Consider the following 26,538-nt stretch of genomic DNA (forward strand, 5'->3'; position numbering starts at 1 on the left):
ATCTTGCTGCAAGTTCTTATTGCTAGGCAGTGGTATGATTCTGTATCAAGTACAGTAAATTAGATTTTCAGCAATGAATGAGGCTCGTTTGAAGAAAAAAAGGTCAATTGTTGAAAGCTCAGAATTTCCAATTCTATTTTTGAACTGTGAAATCTGAATGCATTTTTGAAGCATATTTGCCTCTTAACTGTCAATAATTGTTTAGACTGTTTGCAAATCCAGCAAAATTATTTGTTTCTCTGTTTCTCCATTTGAAGTTTTCACATGAAGCTGAATCAAACATATTACTATAATAAAGACACTGAAACATGTGATATTTAGCTAGAACTGTATTTTTAAACATTTTTAACTTTACATAAGTAATGTTCCTAATTTTCTTCAGTCTCCCACACTCAAAATATATTATTTTAGTAGGGTAATGGAGAATTCATTTCATAATTTAATTCAAAAAGGAATAGAATATATTTATTGTAAGCTGATTTAAAGAAGGCAAAATTGAAGACCACAGTTGCTGGAGATGGTGCCGGAAAAGCACAGTAGGTCAGGCAGCATCTGAGGATTAGGAAAATCAACGTTTTGGGCAAAAACCCTTAATCAGGAAGGATGAAGGTCTTCTGCTCCTCTGATGCTGCCTGACCTGCTGTGCTTTTCCAGCACCACTCTAATCCTGACTTGTTTCAAATAGGACCTGGATATAGCACTTGGGGCTAACAGGATCAAAGAATACGGGGGATAAGTGGAATCAGGCTATTGAGTGGGATGATTAGCTATAATTATAATGAACAGGCAGACACCCAGAACTGAGTTGCCTACTAATGCTCCTGTTTTCTATGTTTCTATGTATTTGTTAGTGGGTTGGAATCAACACATTTTGTATCTGAAATCTATCCAAGCTAACAGGGTGCAACACTCAATTGAAGAAGGTTATTTAATAGGAATAAGTTAATTAGGAACAATTACTGCAGGTTGAAAATGTGAGGTGGGGAGTATGCAGATGGGGAACAATACATTGTATTTGATGTAGTATATAAATAGGCAGGAAAGAAGGACCCATATATAAAATAGTCCAGCTATATGTAGTCCAAGAGTATATTTCATTATCATCTGAAATGTACGCTTGGAGCACAACCTCAGATATTAATACAAAAATATCAATTGGCATTATTCTATAATGGATTATTTGGCTAAATTGTTAATTCTGCAAAGTCCACCATAACTTTGATTTCATCGAGCACCGAGTTAACTTTATCAGCGAGGGATCCTTTTTAGGTCTTTGTAGAATTTCCAGAAGATTCTGATGTGAACCTACACAGTTTAATGCTCTTACCCTGATTTTGTGGTAATGATGACCACAACATTGTCAGGGTTCCTTTGCCATTACTCCTCTGAAACTGACAACAATTTCTGGAATCTGTACGTGTACAAGTTAGATGCAGAAAGCGGAGGTTGCTGTCTGTGCTTCTGCAAAAAGTACATTGTTGAAGTATCCTTTTGAACTCAAGGTCTTTTATGCTATTAGTCTCGTAGTAAAAATCCTTGAAATAATTGCAACTTGTTTTATTGAGATATGATTAGATTTTTAATGAAGTTAAGAAATGCTGCTGAGAAACTTTCCTCTGCTACTCAAAAACTAACTTTATATTCATTATCCAATCTCTCGTTGTCCATTTGAAGAGAGTACAAGTTTTTGTTTTGTGAAAACTGCAAACTTTGGCTTCTGTACAATTAAATGACAAGGAGTGTAAAACTTGTTGTGACCAAATCATCTGTTGAAGCACAGAACCGACTAGTAGAATGCAGTCTGCTAAATTAATCAGAGGAATTTGTCAACTCAGTAAACCTGACTTCTAAATCTCCTGTAGTGATATAGCTCAGCTGTGGGCCATTCATATTGTTTTCTAAATGTTATAAGTTTGTACGCGTGAGCAGTTAATTTTCATGCTGTAGGAAAACAACAGGTACGAATCATTTCGTACTTGCCAGAGGGATTTTTTGAATTCCGTGCAATTTATCCTATTGAGAGAGAAAATGTCTTGCCTTCTGCCAGACAAGAAAAGGTGGGAAAGGATATTTATTTCCTTTATAGTGGCGATTTTGGATTGTCGTCCAAAAGCTGATTGAAAACTAAGTTTTGGCTTTAAAGATTTTAGTAGGGTACTCTATTTAGAATATTGTTGGCTTCTAGATTGTACATTTTCTGACAAAGGTTAAATAAATGTTGGAGAAATGTATAACGTGACTTTAGAATCACATGATATTTGAAATTTAATGAAGCAGCAACAATCGTAATTTATAGTTTAGGGTTTTAAACACTTGCAAATAGTACAATTGTTTTGTGTGTAGGTTAAAGTGATGTACATGCAAGTTTGATTCTTCTTATTTAATTCACCTGTCTCATGGAAATCTCTCTCTTCCTTCAGATGCCCCCTCAATATAGTCAGCAGGGTATGACTGGTTACTGCCAACAGGGCCAACAGCCTTACTATAATCAGCAGCAGCAACAGCAATCTTCATACATGCAACAAGCACAGCAGAGGTACCAACCCCAACAGCAACAGGTAAGCATTTGGACTTGAAGCTATAAGGGTTCGAAGGAATTCAAATGGACTTCAGGCACACTTTAATGAAAACAGAGTAAATTAGTTACATTTAATGCTACATACTGTAATACCGCGAGTGAATTTTAAGGTCACCTTGACTAATATGAAATTATATTTAAATGTTTGACTTGGAATGTCAAAGTATCCCATTGTGTATTTGATTCATGTTTCTATATTTGCAATCTGTCAGCAGTTACTCCTCCTGAATCCCAGTTACATGTGATATTTTGATGGCCAGTAATTGCTCTGGTTAATGCATGCAGTGAGATCATAAAATACATTGAACTATCCCAGTCACTGAAGCAACTTTTTCCTTGCGTTCAAAGTGAAATACTGCAAATGCTGGATATCTGAAATAAGAATAAAATGCTGGCGAAATTCATCAGATCTCACCGCATCCGTGAGGAGCAAAACAGAGTTAATGTTTAAGTCCGATATGACACGTTTTCAAAACTGGAAAACTCTTCTCATTTGGTTAGAACCTAATTATTTCGTTGAGCAAAAAAAATGATAATTTCAGTTTTAGGAATTAAATTGTTGCAGCTGAATTAGCTAGCTTTGAGGTTTAGTCTTGAACTTTAATGAGTTTTGTAACTCCTGAAAAACTAGCGTGTTCAAGTTGTTATTGAGTATTTTTGATTGTCAAGATTGCTTGTTAAAAGCTTTGTGTTATTTTTATCCTTGAGAGAAAATAGAAGATTTTAGCTTTTTGTTTCTTTGTTACTTAAATTTGTTTTCAAAGAAAAGTTTTTCTAAGTATTAATTGAAGATTTCCAAGTGTTAGAAGTACTTCTATTTTGTATTAATGTTATTCTGATTACTGTAGCATACAAGTTCTTTATATTTGGAAAACCTCTATTATGAGTAAAGTCATTTATTGAAATGATATGCACTGATCTCAACTGGTAGTAACCATGTCTCTATGTCCCAAGAATCGACATCAAACATTAATAGATTTTTATCAGGAAATTCTAACTTCATCTGGGCTCTATAGGCCATATTAAATTGTTGTATAAGAGTTAATTAAAATGGTGCATGATATATCTTCATTACTCATTTTTAAAAAACTAGTTAACATCCTTGAAAATACTCATTTTACTTGATTTAAATGCCAGTGTTGGAAAACATTTAAGATGCTTATGCCTATTCATGCTGCATGTTCTACACAAGACAGTTTGAAACATCAAAGTAGCCACTAACCTGAAAATCTGTGAATTATAATTAACTGTAAAATTACCTTCTGATTTTTGGGATATAGCATATTAGTAGCCTATCAGGGCAAGCAGGTCAAGCATTTAGCTAATATCTTTATTCCTAGAGTATAAATTTATTGGTTATGTAGCTAGTCTTGTCATAAACTGTCAATTGTGGGTAAATGTTTGGGTTTTCAACCTAAAAAAGCTCTGATCTAGAGTTAGAAAGTGTAGCTATCTAAAGCAGGACAAGATAATTGACTTTCTCACAAGCGGTAAGTCAGCTGATTTGGAATCTGTTCTCATAGTTTGACCATAAATCCACCACATCATTGCTCATAGATTTGTGTTGGCTTTGCATTTCCTCGATTGCTACTCATGATGTGTGACAATATAATGACTTAGTCCAAGTCGCTATTGTGGATCCTGTGCTCTTCTTTTGAGCAGATGGCTTGGGTTTGATCAGAAAAGAAATATTGTGATAGCAGTTATCCCTTTCTTTTGGAAAATCTGATTAGTAAAAAAATCTCCTAAAGAGAAAGGTATTTTTGATTGGTTGTTTTTGTGAAATGGAACCAGCCAAAACAATCAATAAACACATCGCGCACATTTTAAAAATAATCCTCTATGTATGGACATTACTGACCAGGCCAACATTGATTACGCATTCCTAGTTGCTCTTGAATTTTGGTGATCTGCCTTCTTTAATCACTTTTTTTTGCTTGTTGGGGGTACTCTTTTTTTTTCCCCCCGATCTTTGAAAAGGAGTGCTGGAAATTGATGCAGCCGCGTTATCATCAATATATCATTATTTAGTGACTTCACCTAATGAAGGGGCAACGCTCTGAAAGCTCATGATTTCAAATAAACCTATTGGACTATAACCTGGTGTAATTTGACTTCTCATTAAATGGATTGAGAGAGACTTAGAGGGGAACTTGAAGGTGATTGAGTTCCCCTGAAACAATCACCATTGTATTCTCAGTAGTGGAGGTTGTGGTAAGGGAGTTGTCAAGATTTCATCTCCCATTGCAAGTAGAAAGCCAAGAGAGGATTAAGGATAGTTACTGGCAAAATATATGAAGTGGTGCTCCACAGGGATAGTTGTTGAAAGCACTGTTATTCATAAATAACTTGAATTTGCAACCCAGTGTGCCGTTTAAAAATTTATGAATGTGCCTTATTGAGAGTATGTATAATAAGGTGGGAGACTGTGACAAAGTAATAAAGGTATTGTACATTGGTTGGAGGTACAGGGAGACTACAAAGCAGGGCATTTAAGAAGGCATAAGGAGGAAGTTAGTTGTGGCAGATCAGAATAATACACGAAAAGGTTTGAGAGATAGGTTATGGCTTCCAAAGTGAAAATACCTGGCAGGAAGTCAAAGTCAGTAATAGATCAGAAGAGGAGGCTAAAGTTGCCAAAAAAGTTGCAAGCCTGAGCATTGGGAGAATTTTAGAAATTTGGCAAAGCAGGGCCAAGAAATTAATAAAGAGGAATGGAATATAGATGTAAGCTAGCAAGAGAGACAAAATTGATTATAAAATATAGAATCATAGACTCCCGAGAGTGCAAAAAAAGGCTGTTTGGCCCAATGAGTCCACATTGACTCTTCAAAGAGCTTTCCATCCAAACTCAGACCCAACCGCCCTACTGTGATTTGATTTGATTTTAGTTATTGTCGCATGTATTTTGTTACAAAATAAAGTGAAAATTGTTGTATAGTATTGCCATTCTTGGCTGCCTTTATAAAGCACAGAGAAATAACCCAAAGCTTAGAATATATATGCAGAAAAGTAAAGAAATATAAAAAAAAGTGCTCAGCTTTACAGTTCGTGGCCCCTTCATACTGCCACCACCGCTGGAACAAAAATCACCATTCTTTGGTGCCATCTTGCCTCACCAATGCCCTTGGCACTGAGTCTTCATTGGACCTCATCAATGTAGATGCCACCCATGCCACTGGGTACTGCAAACTCTACTCTGCTGCTGCCCCGAATTTGCTCTAGACCTAAGTTGCTGTTGCAGCCGCTGCTGATATTACCGGGTCTTGTACTGGGCTCAAACACTGTGCTGCCCCCGTGAATCTGCGCTGGACGCAGAAGCTGCTGTGAACCTAGACTAGGTCCTGCTGCTGCCATGTGTCCGTGTTGGGCCCATTCTCTACAGCTGTCGCTGTGACCAAGCTCCTCAATGAGAGGTAAAAAAGAGAAAATAAAATGTGAAAAGAGAGGGAAGAAATGAAAAGAAAAGTGGACGAGCCCTGGGCTCAAAAGCCCTACTTCACCGCTAATCATGGCTAATCTACCTAAACTATACATCCCTGGATGCTGTGGGGCAATTTAGCGTGGCTACTCCCCGTAACCTGCACATCTTTAGACTGTGGGAGAAACTGGAGCACCTGGCGGATACCCATGCAGATGTGAGGAGAACATGAAAATTCCGCACAGGCAGTCACCCAAGGCTGGAATTACCCAGTTCCCTGATACTGAGGCAGCGGTACTAATTACAATAGTATATAGATACATAAAGAGGCAAGGATGAGCAAAGATGAAATGTGGGTCAATTACAGGCAGAGATAGGAAATTGAGAAGTGGCTAAGGTGTTAAGTAGATACTTTGTGTCTGAATTCAGAAACTAAAAAACACATGTAACCCGACTGTTTAAGAAAGAAGAGAAAATGTGCAACAACAGATCAGGTAATCTGACATCCGCAGTAGGAAAAGTGCTAGAACCTATTACAAAGGCATTGGATAGGCATATGGAGGATAGTGGGCTAGTGTAGGTTAGGTGGGCTTGGATCGGCGCAACATCGAGGGCCAAAGGGCCTGTACTGCACTGTATTGTTTTATGTTCTATGTTCTAAAGAATGTGATCTGATATTTAGAAAATCATTGTCTGATTGAACAGAGTTTATGTTTGACAAACCTGATAGTTTTTTTGAGGGTGTTACTAGCAGAACCAATAAGGGGGAACCAGTGGATGTGTGTTTAAATTTTTAGAAGGTTGATAAAGTCCCTATTCAGGAGGTTAACAGAGGATTGGTTAAAAAGCAGGAAGTAGGGGATAGGAATGATTGGGCCATTCCCAGGTGGCAGGCTGTGACCTCCAGGAATAGTGTTTGGGAACCAGCAGTTTGCAGTCTGTATTAATCTATGTCAATGTTTCCAAGTTTGTAGATGATACAAAACTTGGTAGGACTGAGAGTTGTGAAGAGAATGCAAAGATACTTCAAGGATGGAATATAAGTGTGAAGTTATCAACTTTTGGAGGGAGGAATAAAGGTGTGGAGTATTTTTTCAGTGATGAGAGATTGATGTCCAAAGGGATCGAAGTGTTCTTGTGTTCATGAGTCACTGAAAGCTGGCATACAGTTAGAGCAAGCAATTCAGAAAGCAAATGATATGTTGGCCTTTATTGTGAAAGGACTGGTGTACAAAAACATGGTTGTCTTGCTTCAATGTATCAAACATTAAAGAGAATGCACCTGCAGTGCCCTGTGCAGTTCTGGTACACTTGTTTAAGGATGGATACATTTACAAAAAGGGGAAATCAGCAGAGGTTTGCCAGATAATTTATAGGATGGTGAGACTGTTCTTTGTGAAGAGATTGAAGAGACTGGACATGTTTATTCTGGAGTTTGAAAGAATTAGAGGTAACTCGTGAACACTTTCAAAATTCTTAAAGGGGTGGACAGAGTAAATGCAGAAAGATGTTTTCACTGGTTGTGGGGTCTAGCACAGTGAAGTGGTCTCGGAATAAAAGGCAAACCATTCAGAACCGAGATGACGATTGTTTTCATCGAGATATGCAGCACAGAAACTAGGACTTTTCGCCCACCCATGTCTGTGGCAACCATCAGGTACCAAGCTACACTAATCCTATTCATCTCCTTAGGTCTATAACCATTTTAAGAGCTTATCCAGGTGCATCTTAAATGTTACAAGAGTACCTGCCACCACTACCCAATCGCTTAAGTATGTTTAAGTTTTGGAATTCTGTACCCCAGAGGACTAGCCAACTATAAAATGGTACTGGGCGTATGAATGGATCAGGGGTGTCTTGGAGCTTGCCACCTCAGTGTGAGTCCAGGGCTTATCAAAAGGTGTGTTGCTGATCATTTGATCTGTGGGAGTTATTAAATGAGTTCAAGACAGAAATGAAAAGGCTTTTAAATCCTAATGATATCAAGGAATATGATGTTGAGGTAATGGGTCAGTCATGTTTTAGAGTGGTGGATTAGACACTGAGGTGAATGGCCTACTCTGTAACTACTCCTACTACTGTTCCTACCTTCCTATGTTCCTTCGAAAATGAGGATATAATTTTATTCCAATCAAAGCTAAGACAGAGTTAAAATGAGCATGTTGAGTCTAGAGCAGCAGAGAGATCGAGGAGTGCAAATATATCCGAATCTAAAAATAGTGATACAGGTTAACAGACCATGAAATAAAAAATTGTATCTTACTGCGTTTTACTTTTAAAGTAATAAAATTGAAGAGGGAATAGTGTTAACCTCACACAGAATGTTAATTTAAGCCACAATTGGAGGGTTTCCTTTCTGGCTTAAAAGTAATGACCAAAAACTCAAAAAAGGTGGGGGTGGAGTTGTGATCCAAGGCTTAACAGTAGTCTCAAGCCAATCTGCCAGATGTCTGCGGAAGTCCATGGCACGTGGGGGAACACAAGGGAACCTTTAATTGCTGCCCACTGGATTCTGTAAGCCAGATGTATCAGAGTGTAACATCATGTAGCAAACAATCATAAATACTGCAAAGTTGTACTAGCCAACTATAAAATGGTACTGGGCGTATGAATGATCAGGGGCATCTTGGAGCATGCCACCTCAGTGTGAGTCCAGGGCTTATCAAAAGGTGTGTTGCTGATCATTTGATCTGTGGGAGACTTCGTCTTCGAGCGGGTGTCATTCCTGACAGTGGACGTGGAGGGGACAGTAGAGTCGGGCTTGTCCTGGTTTTGTGGGACAGAGGCCTGTGCACCCTCATTTTTGGGTGGACTCTGCGGTGTTATCGAGTAGCATGAGAGAGGGTTCATGGTGTGAGTGAGTGGTGACAAAAGCTACAATCTCGTCCATGTGAGGGTCAGGGATGAGAATGGGAAGCTTAGGGTACTAAGGTGGCGATACGGAGGGAGGAGGCCTGGAAGAGGAAAGGTTATTCAGCTGACACTGAAGTCGCTGACGGCGATCTTTATTCTTAGGGGGCTGATGGCCTTTCGCGACTTCTTTAAATTTATCTAAACACTGGAGCATGTCATCAGTATCCTAAGAGGGGTCACAATACCCACCCTCAATGTTTGTCCTCCAGGAGCCTCCATAAGGCCAGTTGCAGTGGGACCACCCATACAGATTGGAAGTGAGAGGAATAACATATCTACTGTCACCTGTCTCCTTCCAAACAGTATCAGCTGGTGACCCTGGCAGCACCAGGGGATCTCCTACCTTACTTTTGTGTCAAACATCTTTACCATGGCATGGTCTTATACTTCAAGGGGACAAATGGACATGGACCGTTCTTCTCAGTGGGGCGTGGTTTACTTGTCCCCAAGGCCGGCCCTTTTATTTTATGTTTGGAAGTCATCAACCCTATCGTCTTCCTCAGTTCCGAAGCGTGGATCTACGATCTGTGGAGAAATGAATAACAAACTAAGCCAAGACAAACTTGCACTGGTGCCGTTGTTAATCCCTTAAGGTCACTTTAAATGATCACTGTTCTGCGGTAGCGATCTTTCCAGTCCCGTCTTGTCACGTAGTCTTCCCCTAGCTTGGGATCAGCTTGTGGACTCAGGTTAGGATGGATGCAGGCAGCTGACTTTATATTTTAGGTTCGCTCAGGATCCCGTAATTAAGGGATCCTGACAACTATGCCAGTTATTGAATAAATTCTCCAGACTCTGGACCTTCAGCATTGACAAATTTTATTGCGTGATATCATGGGGAGCACACCTTTTCTAATCATGGTAGCCAGTGCTACTCCAAAGTGCTTCCGATCGCCGTGGATTTATATAGTACAACGGTTGTCGAGCTAACAATTTCTCAAGACTGTACGTAACAAGCTATTGTTTTCAGACCTTGAGCCAATACATACTCCAGATACTACATTTGCCCATTGATAATGTTTGTCTGGGTTGAGATTTTGTTTAACAGGTGGCTGCAGACAAACAAGTCAGCAAAGCAAAGAGCTGCAGGCCAGCAAAACAGCTTCCATAATGGTAGATCGTGGTATTTGAGGCAAATTGACTTGAAATTGAACCAATTGTTGATATTTCATGTGGCCATTAAATTGAACAGCAATTACATTTACATTGAGGTAAGTAACTTAAGAAAGCTATAATAATTAGACAGAATAATAAACTTCGGTATATGAGGTATATAATTTTTGCTAGTAGTTCATAAAGTGCCAGTTAAAACAAAGTTTTAATGGAATTGGAGGGTAGGTGAAAATTTCTTTCACACAAGATTGTTGAGCTTTTGAGGGCCCTACCTGAAATTATGAAATTACAATCCAAAGGAACTTTCCAAAGGTAATGGTCATATAACAAAAGAGAATGAATTTTGAATGATAGTGGGAGTAAAAACAGAGATGTGGTATTGGGGAGGTTCTGAATTGGACAATCTTTCATGAGCCAACACAGACATAACTAGCTGAATGGCCTCCTTCTGTGGAGCAAAATTCCATAATTCATTAAAGCCGTGACCAATTTTTCCCTTGGAAGAGCGAAGTACTGAAGCTAATTGTAACACCTTTCTTTTAGTACTCTGTCTGCGATTGTTCAGATGAGTCAGCACGCTTATACTGAAGACAGTATTGAGACCCCTGATTTTGAGCCATTAGAGCTATTTTAAAAACATGTCACCATGTCTATTATTGCCTGTCTTTTCACAGTATGGCACTGCACTTTCATACCTATTTAGAAGGGAAGGAGGAAGAGTTTCCTGATGTTGCTACATTTTGATGAAAAGCAAAGCAATTATTTATCTGTTGTATTTATTTACACCACAAATAATAGGAATTGGAAGCCTAAAGCAGATTGGTTCCCTGGAAGTGCGTCAGAGGAAGGTTACAACACAGTAGTACAGGGTGCCATTTAGCCCATTGTATCTGTGCAACTGTCTTCACAAGAGTAATTCACCTGTTTCCACTCCACACTTTTGTGTTGTTTCATTAAGCATAGCAGAATGTTCCTAACTTTTAATATAAAACAATTTGAAAGCAAGCCTCAGAACTTCCAAGGTGCATCTCTTTCCATGGGAAGAAACAATTTGGATGACTCTATATGGAGAAGAATGTGTCGTCAAGGGGTTTTGAAGTTTTTAAAGAGAATGGAGTTGAGTACCTTCAGAACAAGATTGTGCATAAGAATGCACAATGTGTCCACCCATTATGTCAACACTGATTTCATATGCAACATTTACAATTGGTTATGCACATCTAGACTTGGTTTAATGTTGCACATGAGAATGATATAAGCCTACACTGTAAACCATTTTACTTGCAGAACAGACATCTATTAAGACAATGAGAGAATCCATTGTTGTCGTCATAGCTAATTTTTGTGTGTATTTTAAGTACTTATTCGTAAAGTTCAAAATATTTTAGTAACTGCTTTCTCAACATGTCCTGGCACCTTCAATAATTGCTGTACATATGCCCCCATGGCACTCTGACCTTCTACCACCTTAGAATTGTACCCTTTATTTTCGATTGTCGCTGTTCACTCTTCCTATCACAATGAATCCCCTCACACATCTCTGCACAAAATATCAATTGCAATTCATCTGCTCAGTGCATCAACCGTTCTATGACCTCTTGAAGTTGATCTGTTCTTCTCATAGTTATACTTCACTTTCAAATGTTGTGAAATTGTACTATATGCACCAAAGTCTGGGCTTTTGATATGTATCAGGAAAAGCAGTGGCCCTTACACCAGCTCCACTCAAAAAAAGGTTCATTTGAATGACTGATTAGGAAGTATTTACAATTTTGTTTGCCAGAAGGACTGATTGCAATTTCCAGTCAGGCCTTTCAAATTTATAATTTCTATGATATGGCCATTATGATAAGTTGGCAGCTTCTTGAGTGTTCAGTGACCGATCTCCATGGTAAATAAAATTCATGGTCTATCAAGCCATGATATGGCTTGTATGGTAATACCATCAGCTGAGATCATAACATCCTGCCGTGCTACAGCGTGATAAAACTGGAGTACCTGAGATCTGGAGCTTGCAGGGAACACTTGTATAAAACTTAGAAATGAAACTTATTCCTTGCTGCTCCAATAAATGTAATGTGAAAGAATTTGAATTGCTGGTAAAAGGTGCTACTGCCATGATTTTTTTTAACCACGATTTTCAATTCTGATTGCTAAGAAAGGACAAGGGGAAACTCAAATCCTCAAAGTAGTCACCTATCTCAATATGTTCATCTCTTCTTAATATAAGAAAAATTTATAGTAGTTAGAAAGTTTGAAATGTTTTTGTTAAAATTTTGACATCTGATAGAAGGAGGCATCAGTTTAAGTGAAACTGTATTGCAAAAGTGCGTACACCTGGGGTCACAGCTTTTATAATAGAACTGTGAAATTTTCCAAAAATGAAAGAATTAGGTTACCACAATTTTAATTTTTGGACAATTTTCCTAAGATTTATAATCTTGTCAGTGTCAACAAAGCAGGTCGCCTTAAGGGCTTTTGCATAGAAATTCCCATGGTTATGTGACCATTGACAAAAATTTTAAAAAGAACTGGTTTGTAAAGGTGGTGCACATCCACCTTCTGAAATCATGGTGATGATCTTGCTATCATGGCCAGGGAGTTCTGCTTGGCTGTGCTGTTTTCTTCTCTAATGTAATTGCCAGAGTTACTACAGATGGCAGAATTTTAAGTACAAATTACATACACTGCAATTTGAGTTCCCAATAATTTTTTTGTACTATTTGAAAAAAACTTTACACAAGAAGTCATCCCTCCCACAAAACTGACCAAACTCCAAGTGAACTGATTCCCATTGAAGTTTCGACTAATTGTATTATTTGCAATTTTGCCAGGAAGCTCTAAAAGTAGAGTTGGTTCTTTCATTTGCAAATATTCTAATAGCTTTAAAAAGCATTTAAGATAGTTTACATAGTTGTAAATGCTTTTGGTTTTTTTTTCAGGTAAAGAAATATTCCAACATAAGGCCTGACTGGAAATTGCAATCAATCTTTCTGGCAAACAAAATTGTAAATATTTCCTAATCAGTCATTCAAATGAACCTTTTTTTGAGTGGAGTCAGGAGGCTGAGTTGAGTATGGTTGTCATTACAAAAGAGATAGTGCTAGAAAAGCTAAAAAGTCTTAAAATTGATAAATCTCCTGGCCCCGATGGGATACATCCTAGAGTTCTGAGAGAGGTGGCTGAGGAAATAGCGGAGGCATTGGTTGAGATCTTTCAAGAGTCACTGGAGTCACGGAAAGTCCCGGATGATTTGAAGATCGCGGTTGTAACCCCATTGTTCAAGAAAGGATCAAGACAAAAGATGGAAAATTATAGGCCAATTAGCCTAACCTCTGTTGTTGGTAAAATTCTAGAATCCATTATTAAGGATGAGGTTTCTAAATTCTTAGAAGAGCAGAGTCTGATTAGAACAAGTCAACATGGATTTACTAAGGGGAGGTCATGCCTGACAAACCTTTTGGTATTCTTTGAAGAGGTGACAAGTAGGTTAGACCAGGGAAACCCAGTGGATGTGGTCTATCTAGACTTCCAAAAGACCTTTGATAAGGTGCCACACGGGAGGCTGCTGAGCAAGGTGAGGGCCCATGGTGTTCGAGGTGAGCTACTGGGATGGATTGAGGATTGGCTGTCTGACAGAAGGCAGAGAGTTGGGATAAAAGGTTCTTTTTCAGAATGGCAGCCGGTGATGAGTGGTGTCCCGCAGGGTTCAGTGCTGGGGCCACAGCTGTTCGCATTATATATTAATGATCTGGATGAAGGGACTGGGGGCATTCTAGCGAAGTTTGCCGATGATACGAAGATAGGTGGACAGGCAGGTAGTACTGAGGAAGTGGGGAGGCTGCAGAAGGATCTAGACAGTTTGGGAGAGTGGTTCAGGAAATGGCTGATGGAATTCAACGTGAACAAATGCGAGGTCTTGCACTTTGGCAAAAAGAATAAAAGCACAGACTACTTTCTAAACGGTGAGAAAATTTGTAAAGCCAAAGTACAAAGGGATCTGGGAGTGCTAGTCGAGGATTCTCTCAAGGTCAGCATGCAGGTTGAGTCTGTGATTAAGAAAGCGAATGCAATGTTGTCACTTATCTCAAGAGGGTTGGAATATAAAAACACCATTGTGCTACTGAGACTTTATAAAGCTCTGGTTAGGCCCCATTTGGAGTACTGTGTCCAGTTTTGGTCCCCACACCTCAGGAAGGACATACTGGCACTGGAACGTGTCCAGCAGAGATTCACACGGATGATCCCTGGAATGGTAGGCGTAACATATGAGGAACGGCTGAGGATCTTGGGATTGTATTCATTGGAGTTTAGAAGATTAAGGGGAGACTTAATAGAGACGTACAAGATAATACATGGCATGGAAAGGGTGGATGCTAGGAAATTGTTTCCGTTAGGTGAGGAGACTAGGACCTGTGGACACAGCCTTAGAATTAGAGGGGGTAAATTCAGAACAGAAATGCGGAGACATTTCTTCAGCCAGAGAGTGGTGGGCCTGTGGAATTCATTGCCGCAGAGTGCAGTGGAGGCCGGGACGGTAAATGTGTTCAAGGCAGAGATTGATAGATTCTTGTTGTCTCGGGGAATTAAGGGCTACGGGGAGAATGCGGGTAATTGGAGTTGAAGTGCCCAGCAGCCATGATCGAATGGCGGAGTGGACTCGATGGGCCGAATGGCCTTACTTCCACTCCTATGTCTTATGGTCTTATGACTAGAAAATGTTTCTGCATATTCTTCCAATAGCATTTTGTGTCATTGAAATCTGGTTGCTCATGTGGCAGTTTGACATTGTGATTAAAATACTTTATTTTTGATATAGCCAGGTCAACCGTATTAACCAAACTTCAAATTACCCCTCAACTATATTATTGTCATATTTCTTGAAAGAAGTTTCAAAAATAATAATGCAAAATGTTGCTCAATTGTTCTGGGTCATGACAGATATCTTTGGCATATGTAAATAGTAAGCAGAGACATAAGAAGAAAGCAATTTTTGAAAATGGTCACAAGTGAAAGCTTTCTGCCCAGGCATTTAATAAGTTTGTATTTCATTGACTGTAAAATGAAAATGTCAGTGTTTCTTCCTCCCACACTCCAAGAGTTCACATCTCTTGATGTGTGGCAATAATTTTAGAGCCAACTGTGCGTCTCAAAGTGACCCAAGATTATTTGAATTTGTCATTCTCTTGCACTTCAGGGAAATTAGTCTGGCCACGATCCCGTTGACCTTTGAATGAAAATGTGCATGATGTCATACAGGCATACTTTATTATTAGAGATACAAGAAGGACAGTATTCAAAGTGTTTGACTTATTTTTCTGCAAAAATCTTTAGTCCTGTTATAGTCTCTTTAACATTATATTTGATTACACATGTAGGCTTTTGCCTAGAAACTCAGTACTACTTTGAACAAAAGATCTCCTGACATTTATTCCAAAATACCTTCCATTACTTCAAGTGGTATAAATGGGGCAGAGTTTTAAAGTTGTCGCCCACCTTGACCGAATCAGCCAAGTTCTCCAGTTTTTGGCTATAATTCAATTATTGACACTTGCCACCTGTTTTGTCCTTTTATTTTCTTCAAGCTACCTCAGGCCTTCAGTGCTCTTTTGTATCTCAATGATTAAAATGGAATTCAGCATACAGGATGTGATATAATGAAGTCCAAATAGTTTCAATATGATATCTGCTTATTTAGCCTCACGTTGATTGAGTTACTTAATTCAGTACTCCTTTCCTTTGGTTACCGTGCAGCTTTTTTGAAAATTCACACATGGTATCACCGACTTGCCAGCATTTATTGCCCATCTCTAGTTGCGTTTAAGAAATTTGACGGTGAATTGACATTTAATGTATGGCTACTAATGTCTTCAATTTCACCTGTGGCTGTTTTGGTCTTATTCATAGAGTATGTAGTTTGTGTAGTATTTATCTTCTGATGTACCAAGCTGAATTTTCATCTGATTTTATACTGTCCTCTGACTCGTGGAAACTAGTAACTGATTCACCAACTGATGGTTTTTAAAAATTTGTTCATAGGTTGTAGGCATCACTGGCTAGATCTGCATTTATTGTCTATTCCTAATTAGCCTTAAGAAAGTGATAGTGAGCTGCCTTCTTGAACTGCTAAAGCAGTTTGGTACACGCACAGTGCTGCTGGAAGGGGGTTTCAGGATTTTAACACATGACAGTGAAAGAATATAGATATAATGCCAAGTCAGGGTGATGTGTGACTTGGAGGGAAACTTGCAGGAAAGGTGACCCATGTGTGTGCTGTCCTTTTCCTTCTAGGTAGCAGATTTGAAAGGTACTGTCAAAGAAGCTTTGGTGAGTGGCTGAAGTGCATCTTGCAGTGGTATTGTGTGATGCACATATTACTTGCTACTTGTCAACCAAGGCTTAGATATTTTCTCGGTTTTGCTGCATATGGACATGGACTACTTGTTCTGTTATTGTAAATTGTAACTCCAAATAAAATCCAACAAGTAACAAAGGAGTAGCAGTTTGAATTGCTGATGTAGAAACCAATGATTAATGGCTTTGATCCTTTTGTAGTGTGAAGTGTTTGATAAAGTGTTTCACTACATCACTGGGTACTCATTTTCCCCAATAATAGGAATAACCTGGCTCTGGCGCTCCACAATGTCATCTTTAAGTCTATATTGCAGAAGTGTGGCAGTTATATAGTTGGTACAAGACCACTGCAAAGATGTGACAACCTCATAGATGGTATAGGGCTGCTGCTTAGATGTTATAAGGCAGTTGCTAACTGTCCGATCACAGCACATATTCTTATACTCTTGTGGTTTTTGTGGTTTTGGGTTTAACTATATTTGTTCTGGCTATGGCAAAGTCAATTTCTATAGCAATGGCACTTGAAACTGATCTCTGCAGTTAACAGGGATTGTTCAATGAAGTACTTCATATCACGTGAAGCTAATATTGTAGTTACCCCCTGTTGTTCACTTAAGTGCTTCAACCATTTTAAAGGTCACGCGTTCCCTGTATAATCAGTTCCCCACTTAGCAATACAAAACCGCCGTTCTTGCTTTGTAAGAACCTGCTCAGAGCTCATCCCTGATCTAATCAAGTCCCATTACATTTTCCCTGATCTGATTAAGTCCAGTTTAACCCTTTCTTGTTCTGTGGGGTTCCACTGAATCCCACAATCACTAATCTGACATTATTTAGATGGATATCTGTTGTGGGTTCTTTTGCACTCAATCTTTCATCTGATATTCAATTTAAATCCAATGCAATAATGAGAGCCTTTTAGTCATCTCTTCTTGCAAAGTCTCTTACATTAAAGCATTACATTTCTAATGGGCTACTCTGAGGTGTCAAAAATCAAAGCATCTTTTCCTTTTGAGATGTTGATTGAACTTTCTTAGGATGCTCAAAGACACTTTTTATTTTTTAATGTATCTTCAGTTAGTATTTTGTGCATTCATTAAATAAAACCTGTACTCCAATAAGGTGGTGATTTTAAAAGTTTAGTATCCCACCTGTTGAATACTGAATTTTCATTTTGTTAAAATAAAATTTTAATGTTGTTAGGTCTAAAAGATATGTACAAATAAAACAAAGGGGAAATTTTTAAAAAAATTGAGGCATTAGTGAGATCCTGAGGGATACATGTATGCCGGTAGCCATGAGAAGTTTTTTGCTAGAAAGTACCTTGGGTCATTCCAATCTGCTGTACTGATTCCTGTTTCACTGAGTCAGGATGAAAAAATATGTTAGCAACAATAAAATAAGGAGTAGGTTAACTCTGAAGAGGACTGCAAGTAACTTCAGGAAGTAGTTGATAGGCTAGTACATTGGGTAGATGGATGAGATTAAATTTAATGTGGAGAAATGGAAGGTGATACATTTTGAGAGGAAGGAATAACTTGCAATATATTTATTATAATGCCTTTTTCATCCTCAGGATTTCATGCTTAATAAATAGTAAATCAAAAAAATGATTTGGTAACTGTTCTTGATAATGGTGGAATAAGTATAAGTATGGTCATTGTATCATCTCTTTATCCACACACACTTCTGTGTTACCCTCCCATTTTTATACTTCCCAATAATTATTTCTGTAATCCACTACATTTGTGATCCTGTTTGCTATTCTTCTTCCAAGCTTCATAAAACCTGTCTGCAGGACCTTTTTCCTTTTGTTAATCTATGACATTAATAGCAGATCTAAGCCAATCTACCAATCATTCAAAATAGTGAAAATCTATTCTTTAACCTGTATGTATCATACTTTGAGCCATAATATCTTAAGGATGGAGCAGTCGCAGAGAAAGGCTAAGATGAAAGAAGGCAGTAAATTCTACACCCCAATATCCCATGTGTTCTTAAGACTTTTGGATGGTGAATGTTTGCTTAGTCACTAGGGGAAAAAACATGTGTGTAAAAGTCGTCCTCCAATGAAGGGACAGATGGTTACAGTGGTGCATGCATGTATGTCTGGCTGTGCTCTAGTTATTCTCACTAGTATTTAAAACCAAACAACACAGCTAAGTAGCACTCAGGACCCCTGCATGACCTGCCTAGTCCTCTTTGGTTGCATAGCCTTAAGCTCAATTGACCACATCTTGTGGATGGACATTAGTGGAGATAGTTGCTACAAAAGTTCCAAATCCTCAAGCTCAAGCTTCTTCGATTGATGGTATTTTCTGAACCTGTGGTTAACCAGGGAAGAGTTTTGGAATTCCCAGTGGAACAGAATTGTACATAACGGAGGTGTACAGCCAGATGTAAATTTATTGACTGTCACTCTCAACAAATAGCTTGAGTTGACATTACTTTCTCTTATAGGTTACTTCATTTGAAAGTTTTTCTTTTTTTCTAAACAACCTATTTAGAGATATTATACACCGTGCTGTATGACCTATAACTATAACCACTAGAGCAAGTGAAACTTCAACCAAGACTCCTGGCCCACTGTCAGGCATACTGCCAATGTGCCCTAAGAGCACTTGAAAGGTTGGTTAAAATAATTATAAAACATTCTGTTTGGAGATGCTGTGAAATTCCTGCAGACCTGGTAGAAATTGAACCTGAACCTTCTGCTCATAGGTAGAGACACTACCACTGTGGTACAAGAGTAGTTTTATGAACATACAAGCCTAGCCTTGCAAGAGTTTACTCACTTGGTTGAGGTATACTAATCAACCCGCTCAGAAATGTTAGTGCACACCCTAGAACAAGTGGGACATGAACCTGATCCTTCTAGTCCAGACTTAGGGGCACTTCCACTGAACCACAAGACGGCCACCGTTAAAGCTTTCCATTTTCTTTAATTTTTAAAAAAACGTTATTTTTCATTTAATCTATTTTATAATCAACCTGTTCAGAGATGTAATTACAGAACTCCAGAGCAGGTGGAATTTTACTCGAGTCTCTCGGTCCAGGGATAGGTACGTTACCTTTGAGCCATAAGTGGCTCCCACTGAGTCTGCAATTTTTTTCTTTTCAACCTGCTCAGAAAAGTTACTGCATGTCACTGAAGCAGGTAGAACTTGAGCATGTGCCTCCTGACTTATAGGTAATGACATATTCACTGCATGAGAGAAGCCCTTTTTTAAAAAAATTAACCCATTTTTCTGAATCAATGTGTTCATCAGATGTAAATACACACCTCTAGAACAGGTGGGACATGAACCCTGACCTCTCAGTCCAGGCATAGGACACTCCCAAGTGCACCACAAGAGCATCCCCATTAAAGCTTTCCTTAATTCCAATTACATATATGTTTCAGATGCTAATTTAATCAAAAATTAGGAATGCTATAATGTTTTTGTCGCACTTTGTTTAGTTTTAGCTTCATCCTAAGTTTTAATTAATTACACATGGTAATTATATGATAAAATATCACTTTTTATATCTTGTATTTTGCACAGTTTGACATATTTAAGTAAGTTCCTTTTAAGTCTTATGTTAATTAATAGATCAAGCTTAAATTCATTAAATGCTTATGATGAAATCATCAGAGTTCACCACCTTGGTTGACATCAATTATGCTTCCTACACAAAAAGGCTATTGTGAACCTTTTAGCCTCCCTGCTCCTGGTCTTTATACTGTTCTGTTGTTTACTTTGCCCTTTAAACTGCTATGCTCCCAGCCTTGCTCTTTATGCTGCTCTGCTCCAGAACTTGTGCTTCATGACACTCCATTCCTAGTCTCACTGAATGCCAATCTTTACCCCACTCTGCTATCTGCTTTGTTCTTTCACTAGCTCCCAGCATAGTGATTTTATACTTTCAGAACTGTTGCTGCAAGCACAAGATTTTAATTTTCAGGAGAATTTATCCATTAATGGCTTTTCAGGACAACAGTTTGATTTACTCCTTGTGTTCCTAGCCTGATGACTTTGGCAGGTCACAGTCTGCTGTTTAGGCATAAATGCAGGCTTTGGTTCAAAGCTAATTGCCTGTTTGCATGTTTTAATAATGTTATTGACAGTTAAATGGGTCTTCTCCGTTTGTCTGCAAGCATGCCAAGGTCAAATAAATTCTAATGCCAAAATAGGCACCTTGCAGGTTGCCAACATAGCAGATCCTGGAATCAGAACAAAATTTGGGGGACAAAAACGGCTTTTCTATTTGAATGAACTATTCAATCCAACAACAAAATGAACTGAAACCACATTTGTTTGCAGGACTTGAGAGCTAATGCATTCTTACATGAAGGAGGAATAGAAGTCATCAGAATGTAAATCTAATCCTGGAATATTTGACCATCCAATTTATTATACTTAAACCATTTTGAAAATAAGGACCTCAAATTAATATCCTCCAAGGCCAATTTTAGGCACCTTTACATGTCAATTATTTTTAATTGTTAAATTAGAACAATTAGAATAAAATTGTTATCTGCTGATCATTGCAGGCCTGAATCAGATGTGACTCTGATTCACCCTGCTTGTGCTTCAGAGCATGCATGTACTAGAATCTGTGGAAGGATGCTTACTTCAAATTAAAAAGGAAGCTGCAAACTGTGTGCAACATAAAGCATTGAAACAGGCTGTTTGACCCAATACGCTGTTATGCTCCACACAATGCTGTTTTCATCTCTTTCTCTCTGCTCCCCTCCCCCCCCCCCCCCCCCCCCCCCCCCCCCCCCCCCCACGCCCTGTAAAAATGCTACCCCTTCCTCCCATTTCCTCCACCTCTGCTGTTTTTACTCCCGCGTGGAGCAATTCCACTCTAGAACATCCCAGATGGCCTCAAGGATCGCAATTTCCTTTCCCCTGTGGTCAACCATGCCCTCCAGAACATCACCTCTACTTCCCGCACCTCTGCCCTTGAACCCCACCCCTCCAACTGAAACAAGGATAGAATTCCCGGTCCTTACCTTCCACCCTACCAATCTCCGGATACAATGCATCGTCCTCCAGCTTATCTGCCCCCGGAAGTCAGACCCCATCACAGAGATCTATTTCCCTCCCCACTGCTGTCAGCATTCCACAAAGACTATTCCCACCACGACTCATTCATTCGGTCCACACCCCTCAACAATCCACTCTCCAATCCTGGCACCTTCCCACTGCAAGAGGTGTAAAACCTGGGCCCACACCGCACCCCCCACCTCCATTGAAGTTCCAATCCCCCAAAGGATCCTTCCACATCGGACAGATTTTCCTGCACATGCAAACACCGTGTCTACTGTGTCTGTTGCTCTCTATGTAGTCTCCTGTACATTTGGGGAGACAGGACGCCAACTCGCGGAATGTTTCAGAGAACAGCTCTGGGACACATGCACCAAACTTGTGGCTGACCATTTCAACTCCTCTTCCCACTCCACCAAGGTCATGCAAGTCCTAGGCTACCTCTACCTCCAAACCCTAGCCACCCAATGGAAACTGGAGGAAGAAGGCTTCATCTTCCATTTGGGGACCCTCCAACCACACTGCATCCATGTCGATTTCACCAGTTTCCTCATCTCCCCTCCCCCCACTTCATACCAGATCCAACTCTCCAACTCTGCATTGCCCTGTTGAACTGTCCCACCTGTCCAACTTCATTCCCACCTATCCGCTCCACCCTCCGCTTTGACCTATCACCATCACCCCCCCCACCTGCATCTACCTATCAGCTTCCCCCTCCCCCCAATTTATCTCTGAGCTCTCTTTCTCTCTCTCTCTCTCTCTCTCTCTCTCTCTCTCTCACTCACTCACTCACTCACTCACTCACTCACTCACTCACTCACTCACTCACTCACTCACTCACTTACTCACACATATATACTCACACATATATACTCACACATATATACTCACACATATATACTCACACATATATACTCACACATATATACTCACACATATATACTCACACATATATACTCACACATATATACTCACACATATATACTCACACATATACTCACACATATACATACACACACACACACACACACACACACCTCGAATCACCACCACCCCTACATTCCTGATTGATTCTCCTGCTCCTCAGATGCTGCATGACCTGCTGTACTTTTCCACCACCACGCATTTAGACTAAAACACTTTATATGGCTACCATAGCTCTCAATATTTACGGCTAATTAAATAGTTTCTTGAGGTTTAGTCTTTGCTGCATTTCCAATATTGCAACTATCAACTTGCACGCAGTTGGCAGTGTGACCAGAAAATCTGTTTTGAGATGTTGATTAAAGAATAAATATTGGCCCGGTCACTGTGCGAATTGATCTTTTATGACTGCCTAATTAAACATAAGGGGCCTTGATTTAATGTTTTCCCCCAAAATGCAGCGCTTAACAAACATCGCACTGGGGTTTTGGTCTTATTTTTACTGCCTTTCCCAGTTAACCCTTTTCATAATCTTCGATAACTCGAACAGGTGATTGCTTAGCTTTTCCTTTTCCGGGAAGAAGTATACTAGTCTTTCCAGTGAGAGTATATTCTCTTCATGTTGGTATCATCCTTTTGAGTCTTTTTCCACTTTCTGCAGTGCCTCAATACCACTTTTACAATACAGAGTCAGAACTGTGTATGCAAGTGTGCTGCAAATTCAATATACTCTGAAAGCAATGTACTCTGATGCTTCATGTTTTCTCTGTGGTCTTGTTAACTTGCACCACTATCTTAGTGATTTGCTAATTAGTATCCTGAGATCCCTTTGCTCCTCTTTCTGTTTTTACCAATTTGAGTAAAGACTCTTGACTGCTATTATGCCTCCTGTTTGCTAGTTAGTTCACTATCTATTTAGCTAATTGTCATGACTCCAACTCCTCTGACTTTACTCATGAGTGGCATCTTTCAAGTATACTGCACCTAGAGTATTATCCTTCTCTTAATCTTTACTTCTTCAAGGAATTTAAGCAAGTTAATCAAGCATTTATTTTTCCTTTTGAAATTTGTGCTGCATGACTTTGATTATATTTTAGGTTGCTTGGTGTTTTTCTATTGGATCTTTAAGATTCCATTCCTGCCAGCAGTGTTAAACAAACTATCCTATACTTTACTGGATATACAGCCAAGGAACATGAGTAGGCCTCTCAACCTTCATGCCTGCTCTACCTTTCAATGAAATAGTCTTTCCCTAGATTTGATGCTCAATAACCACAACTTTACATTCCTGCGTGTCCCTGATAACTTTTCATCCCCTTAGTGATTAAGAATCTATCTATTTCTGCCGAAAGATTTCAGGATTGTGCATCCATTGTCTTTTGAGCAAGAGAATTCCAAAGATTCTCAATCTCCAAAGAAAATGGTTCCTCAGCTATTTTAAGTGGGTGCCCTCTTACTTTAAACTCTGTCCTCTAGTTCTAGATTCTCTCACAAGAGGAAACATTCTTCTGCTCTTTCAACATCCACCCAGTCATGTCCCCATAGGATCTTATGTTTCAATTAAGTCACTCTTCTAAACTCCAGAGGATATAGCCAGACTTGTCTTTCAATTTTATTCCAGATATTAGTCTAAACCTCCTTTAAACTGCTTTCAAGGTGTTAACATTGTTCTGTAAGTATGGTAATCACTAAAGCACACAGTATGCCAGGTACAATCTCATCAATGCTTTGTACAATTGAAGCATAATCTCCCTACTTTTATATACAATTTCCCTCACAATAAACCATAACATTCTATTTTTCTGATTACTTGCCGAATCTGCAAACCAACATTTTGCATTCATGTACTTTGATCTCTGCATTTCATAGCTGTGCAACCTCTCAATATTTAGGTAATACGCTGCTTATTTAGTATATTGCAATTTATAAATATAAGGATGAAAATATGAAAGGGAAAGAAGAAATATTAAATAGGTGCAGCTGGATCTGACAGCATATGAAGCTGAATTGCATGGTGAAGGACAAACAGACCTTTTTTCCTCTTTGTAGCAGCTACTGGATATGATATGTATTACCAGCATTTTCTGTTAATGTCTTGGGAAAACAATTGGGAGAGTTGGGTTTCTTTGATAACAAAAAAAATTATTACAGAACCCTTGTTCTAATTAACCGAATGAAATTTGGAAAGGAGCAACTGATAATGAGTTGATTCAACAGCTTACTATAATACCTTTGGCGGCAGTATGTGGATTTGATCCTTTATTTTTCTTTGAGAGCAGAGTAACAATAATAATAATTCTTTGCATTGGTCTTAGAACATTGCAATGTAGTCCAGAAACCAACAATGCAAAGTCGAGAATGAAACTTGGTACTAATTGTAAAGGGAAAACAAATCAATAAATGATGTGAGACTTTACAGCACTGATTTTAAAAAGGTTTTGGTGGGATGCTGTTCCTCCAGATCAGATTTTCGTGCAGTGGTATTCATGTCCTCATTTAGTCAGTGGATATTAAATACTGTGAGTTTGAAGTCTGAAGATCTTAAATGATTATTAATATGTGTGCTGTTTGCTTTTTGTGGCTTCGTGAATTTGTGATTAGTTATATTTTGCCAAGTGTTGCAAGTGTTATTTAATCCCAAGGTAAGTTTGTTTTACCAGGTACAGTTTCCCAAGCATGTTAGCACAAGTACTGATGTCTGTGATTTTTTACACTTCATGTTGGATGGAAAGTCCCTTGTGTTTGATCTTACTACCTAGCATTCAGTGCCAAGATTGCTATAAACAGTCTTTTTATAAGCAAGGAACCTAAAGTTGTGTGTTGACATAGTGACTGTATCACTGAACCAGTAATTCAGGAGCTCAATGATACAGAGGCACGAGTTCAGTTATCACCATAGTAGTTGGGGGATTTAAATTGATTTAATTAAATGTTGAATAAAACCTAGTTTCATCAATGGTGAAACTACTTGTTTGGGAGAGGGTCAGTGCAACTTTAGAAGGTAAGAGATTTTGGGAGTATTATTAGATAACAATGTCCAGAGTGGGACAGGAAGATAATAGTGTACAAACAGAAAAACAGCAGTAAATATTGAGGGTGTAGGTTTGCTCGCTGAGCTGTAGGTTTAGTATCCAGACGTTTCATTACCTGGCTAGGTAACACCATCAGTGGCGACCTCCAAGTGAAGTAAAGCTGTTGTCTCCTGCTTTCTATTTATATGTTTGTCCTGGATGGGGTTCCTGGGGTTTGTGGTAATGTCATTTCCTGTTCATTTTCTGAGGGGTTGATAGATGGTATCTTGAACTATGTGTTTGTTTATGGCATTGTGGTTGGAGTGCCAGGCCTCTAGGAATTCTCTCGCATGGCTTTGCTTCGCCTGTCCCAGGATAGCTGTGTTGTCCCAGTCGAAATGGTGGTTTTTTTCATCTGTGTGTAGGGCTACGAGGGAGAGAGGGTCGTGTCTTTTTGTGGCGAGCTGGTGTTCATGTATCCTGGTGGCTAACTTTCTTCCTGTTCGTCCTACGTAGTGTTTGTGGCATTCCTTGCATGTAATTTTGTAGATGATGTTGGTTTTATCCATAGGTTGTACTGGGTCTTTTAAGTTTGTTAGCTTTTGTTTGAGAATGTTGGTGGGTTTGTGCGCTATTAGGATTCCGAGGGGTCTTAGTAGTCTGGCAGTCATTTCTGAGACTTCTTTAATGTATGGTAAGGTGGTTAGGGTTTCTGGCCGTGTTTGGTCTGCTTGTTGTGGTTTGTTTCTGAGGAATCTGCGGACTGTATTTTTTGAGTATCCGTTCTTCTTGAATATGTTGTATAGGTGGTTCTCCTCTGTGTTCCGGAGTTCGTCTATACTGCAGTGTGTGATGGCTCGTTGGAATAGTGTTCTGATACAGCTTCGCTTGTGTGTGTTGGGATGGTTGCCGGTGCACTTAAGTATTTGGTCAGTGTTTGTCGGTTTTCTGTATACGCAAGTTTGTGGTTGTCCGTTGTCCTTTCTTTTGACTGTGATGTCCAGGAATGCGAGTTTGTTGTCGGTTTCTTCCTCCTTGATGAACTTTATGCCTGTGAGGGTTTTATTGATGATGTTAAATGTCTCTTCTATCTTGTTTCGTTTTGTGATGACAAAGGTGTCATCTACGTAGCGGACCCAGATTTTTGGTTTGATGGTTGGTAGGGCTGTTTGTTCTAATTTTTGCATAACC

The 26,538-nt window shown here is 39.1% G+C and overlaps 1 protein-coding gene across 13 annotated transcripts in view; it reads left to right on the forward strand.

Annotated features, from left to right (window-relative positions):
* arid1b (AT-rich interactive domain 1B) overlaps positions 1 to 26,538 on the forward strand; it is a 590,298-nt gene that overhangs the window by 163,611 nt on the left and 400,149 nt on the right. For all 13 annotated transcript variants that reach the window (XM_072581056.1, XM_072581059.1, XM_072581057.1 and 10 more), the window contains exon 3: positions 2,421 to 2,558. In XM_072581056.1, the coding sequence (XP_072437157.1) occupies positions 2,421 to 2,558 (138 nt within the window). The remainder of the gene's footprint in view (positions 1 to 2,420; positions 2,559 to 26,538) is intronic.

This window comes from Chiloscyllium punctatum, chromosome 11 (assembly GCF_047496795.1).
Source record: "Chiloscyllium punctatum isolate Juve2018m chromosome 11, sChiPun1.3, whole genome shotgun sequence".
Taxonomy (NCBI): Eukaryota; Metazoa; Chordata; class Chondrichthyes; order Orectolobiformes; family Hemiscylliidae; genus Chiloscyllium; species Chiloscyllium punctatum.